Source organism: Microtus ochrogaster, unplaced genomic scaffold (assembly GCF_000317375.1).
Source record: "Microtus ochrogaster isolate Prairie Vole_2 unplaced genomic scaffold, MicOch1.0 UNK1, whole genome shotgun sequence".
Classification (NCBI taxonomy): domain Eukaryota; kingdom Metazoa; phylum Chordata; class Mammalia; order Rodentia; family Cricetidae; genus Microtus; species Microtus ochrogaster.
Window position 1 is genome coordinate 1,196,521 of NW_004949099.1, and position 3,923 is coordinate 1,200,443.

The 3,923-nt window shown below is 40.3% G+C and overlaps 1 protein-coding gene across 1 annotated transcript in view; it reads left to right on the forward strand.

Moving 5' to 3' along the window:
- Window positions 1–3,923, forward strand: part of Gfpt1 (glutamine--fructose-6-phosphate transaminase 1) — a 56,321-nt gene that overhangs the window by 6,703 nt on the left and 45,695 nt on the right. Inside the window, exon 2 of the mRNA XM_005364812.1 lies at window positions 3,295–3,402. Coding sequence (XP_005364869.1) covers window positions 3,295–3,402 — 108 coding nt within the window. The remainder of the gene's footprint in view (window positions 1–3,294; window positions 3,403–3,923) is intronic.

A 3,923-nucleotide genomic window follows, 5' to 3' on the forward strand; every position in this document is an offset into this window, starting at 1 on the left:
GGTTTTTCGAGACAGGGTTTCTCTGTGGTTTTGGAGCCTGTCCTGGAACTAGCTCTGTAGACCAGGCTGGTCTCGAACTCAGAGATCCGCCTGCCTCTGCCTCCCGAGTGCTGGGTAAGGGATTGTTCTTGTCAGAGAAAACAAAATTGAATGCAAATACAGTGGCTGCAGGTGCTGTCACAGTCCTATCTCTGGCATTCTAAGATTCGTCAGACACAGGAGAGTGGGTTTTTTGGGCTGACAAGATGGTTTAGTGGATAAAGGTACTGCTTACTGCCATTCTGATAATCTGAGTTCAATTTCCAGACCCCACATGTTGTAAGGAGAGAAAGGACTGCCAGAAGACCCCGCTTTCTGTCCTCTGTGTACATACACCATGGCACACACATGTGCACTCACACACACAAAATAAATACAATTTAAGAATATTTGGGGGCCAGAGTTTTATCTCTGGAACTCACAGAAAAGGAGATGACTGAATCTTTCTGTTTGGTTTTTCAAGACAGGGTTTCTCTAGGTATCTATGGTTGTCCTGGAACTCACAAAGTTTTGCTTGCCTCCGCCTCCCTGAGTGCTGGGATTAAAGGCCTGTGCCACCACTGCCCGGCTGAGGACTGACTTTTTTTTTTTCTCACCACTGTACAAACAAGGAAGGACTGACTCTTTCAAGTTGTCCTTAACCTCCACGTAAAGTGCATGTGCAGAATATATATACAAATAAATAAAACATTTAAAAATAGTTTTTAAGTAGATTTTTAAAATAGTGTTAATACCTTAGATACAGTTTACTTTGGGCTGGGCATAATGGCACATGCCAAGGTCCTAGGTTCTAGTGAAACTGAGTTGGGGATTACTTGAATCCAGATATTTGAGCCAGCAAACAAAAACAAATCTGTTTATGTAGTTAGCATTTAATTTTTTAATAAATTAATATTAGGGAATCAGGCATGATGCTTCACACGTGTAGTCCTTGCACTCAGGAGGCGGAGGCAGAAAGATTGTAAATTTGTGCCAGTCTGGGCTGCATAGTGAGACTGTCTCAAAGGGAGGCCAGTGACATGGCTCAGACAGTAGAGTACTGACTCTGCAAACCTGACAACCTGAGTTAGATTCCCTGAATCTTCACAGTAGAAGAACCCATTCCCAAGAGTTGCCCTTTGACCTCCACATATTGCACTGTTGCATGTACACACCTGCACTCATGTCTCAGAAACTAAAAATAAAACTGTTTATCCAGTAATTCCACTAGTGAGCATTTGAGATGAAATACTTTAGCCAAAGAGAATTTTGACCCCATGTTTATTGCAACACTTTACAAAATAGAAATCATGCTTTTAATTGGTGGATGGATAAGGAACATGAGTGTAACAATAGAATACGCCTCAGTCACAAAACAGTGAAACCCTGCCATTTGCAGGAACATGGTGAAAAACTGCAGGACATTGTGTTGAGTGAAACCAACCAGACATACACAGCAGCAAATAGATAGTCTATTCAGTCGCCCTTGAAGAAGTACGGATTAGAAGAGGGCGGGGTAAGACAGACTTTAGGGATGCTGAAGGGTGCATCTACTAGGAGCCATAAGACAACTGGCTCTCCCTCAGAAGCCATAGCTCAACTATCCATAGCTCTTTAGTTAGGGTGAGGCTCATGAACCCTGTCCCACTCCACGTTAGAGCAGGCAACCACGGTTAGTGTGAGTTCACGAGTGTAGAGGCCTGCCGTGTCCTGGAGACATTTGTGCTCTGGTCCTCCTCTATCTATGGCTCTATAGTCTCTCCTCTTCCGTGATGGCACCTGAACCTCATTTAAGCCATTTTGACGCTTGAATTATATATTTAGGTGAGTTTTTTTTTATTATTAAATTATTGTGTTGGGTTGTAGTTGAATGATAGAACATTTGACTCAAATATGGTCTCCAGCTCTGGGAAAAAAACTAAATTATCGCCTGGCAGTGGTGGTGCACACCTTTAATTCCAACACTAAGGAGGCAGAACAGGTGCATCTGAGTTTGAGGCCAGCCTGCTCTACAGAGCAAGTTCCAGGACAGCAAATCCATTTGTTGTTTTTTTCTTTGTCTCAAAAAAAAAAAAAAACAAAGCAAATCCATTTGTTGTTTTTTCTTTTGGATTTTTGAGACAGGGTTTCTCTGTGTAGCTTTGGTTCCTGTCCTGGAACTAGCTCTCTAGACCAGGCTAGCCTCCAACTCACAGAGTTCCTCCTGCCTCTGCCTCCCGAGTGCTGGGATTATAAGGTGTGTGCCACCACTGCCTGGCAACAAAATAAAATTTTTAAACACAGTTTACTCCTAAACTTCATTGAATAGTGGAAGTAAACAGTCATTTTCGCTATTGTTATATGAACTATTTGTGACTTAAAATGCTTGCTAGAGCCGGGCAGTGGTGACGCATGCCTTTAATCCCAGCACTCGGGAGGCAAAGACAGTTAGGTCTCTGTGAGTTTGAGGCCAGCCTGGTCTACAGAGCGAGTTCCAGGAAGGCTCCAAAGCTACAAAGAAGCCCAGTCTTGGGGGGCAGAGGAAAACTTTCTAGAAGGTATGCGTGTGTTTAATGTAATAGTATATAGCCCACAAATTTAATTTTTAAAAAATAAATTTTAGTTGAAAAATGGCAGTGAAAGAAATAACTTTTTAAGCTTTGTTAAACATTTATTTTGACATATTTTTATTAATCTTTTATGTTTATAAGATCCTGTTTGAAAAAGTTCCATGGGTTCTAAATAATTTGAGATGAAGGTTTATTATTATATGAATTTTTTACTCTTTGCTTTTGGGGGGACTCGTCACTCAACTCCCAAATAAATTATACACGAAGGCTTAGCCTGGCATGTTTCTTAGCAGCTTTTCTTAAACTATCCCCATTACCTTTTGCCTCTGGGCTTTCATCTTTCTTATTTCTGTATATTTTACTTTCCTTCTTACTCCGTAACTGGCTAGGTGGCTGAGCACTGGGATATCCTCTTCTATTCTCTTGCTCCTGGGTTGCCTCATTTCTCCTTTTATCCTCTCTTCCTGCCAGCCTGTCCTAGCTCCTGCCTTGCTATTGGCTGTTCAGCTCTTTGTTAGGACCATCAGGTGTTTTAGGCAAGCACAGCTCCACAGAGTTAAACAAATGCAGTGTAAACAAGTCACACACCTGAAAGTAATATTCCCCAACAGTTTCTTTTCTGAAGGTGAAATCTAGCTTTATATTTCTGCATAGCCTAAACGTAATTATACCAGATTTGATTCATTAGAGTTGTCTGTTAAATATTTATTTATTTATTTTTTTGCAGGAATATTTGCCTATTTAAATTATCATGTTCCCCGAACAAGACGAGAAATCTTGGAGACCCTAATCAAAGGCCTTCAGAGACTGGAATACAGAGGATATGATTCTGCTGGTATTTTCTTTAAAAATATACTATGGGTTTGCATTGATTTTTGAATCTAAATAGTATTTTTGTTATTTTTAGGAGACCTGTTTTCTTTGTTGTGTTGTAAATTCAAGTCTGAAGAATTTCTGTCTTTCATCATATCTAAAGGGTTTCCTTATGCCATTTCAAGAGTACTATTGTTTGTGTGGATATTGTTCTCATGGTAATTTCCTTTATAAAAGATGCTGCTGTAGGACTGGGGATGTGGCTTAGTTGTTAGCATTCTTGAAGCCTTGGGTTCATCCCTAGCACCACACAAACTGGGTTTGATGTTCATACCTGTAATCCCAGCACCGAGGAGGTGGAGGCAGGAAGGAAGGTATGTTCAGATTCATCCTTAGATATATAATAAGTCTGAGGCCAGCCTGGGCTGCAGGAACAAAAAAATAAAAGTTGACTATAAAAACATAAATCATAGCACATTTTTAATGGGAACAAGTTGTAGAGCACCTTACCTTATAAATTCTTTGTTCTTTTTTTTTTTTTTT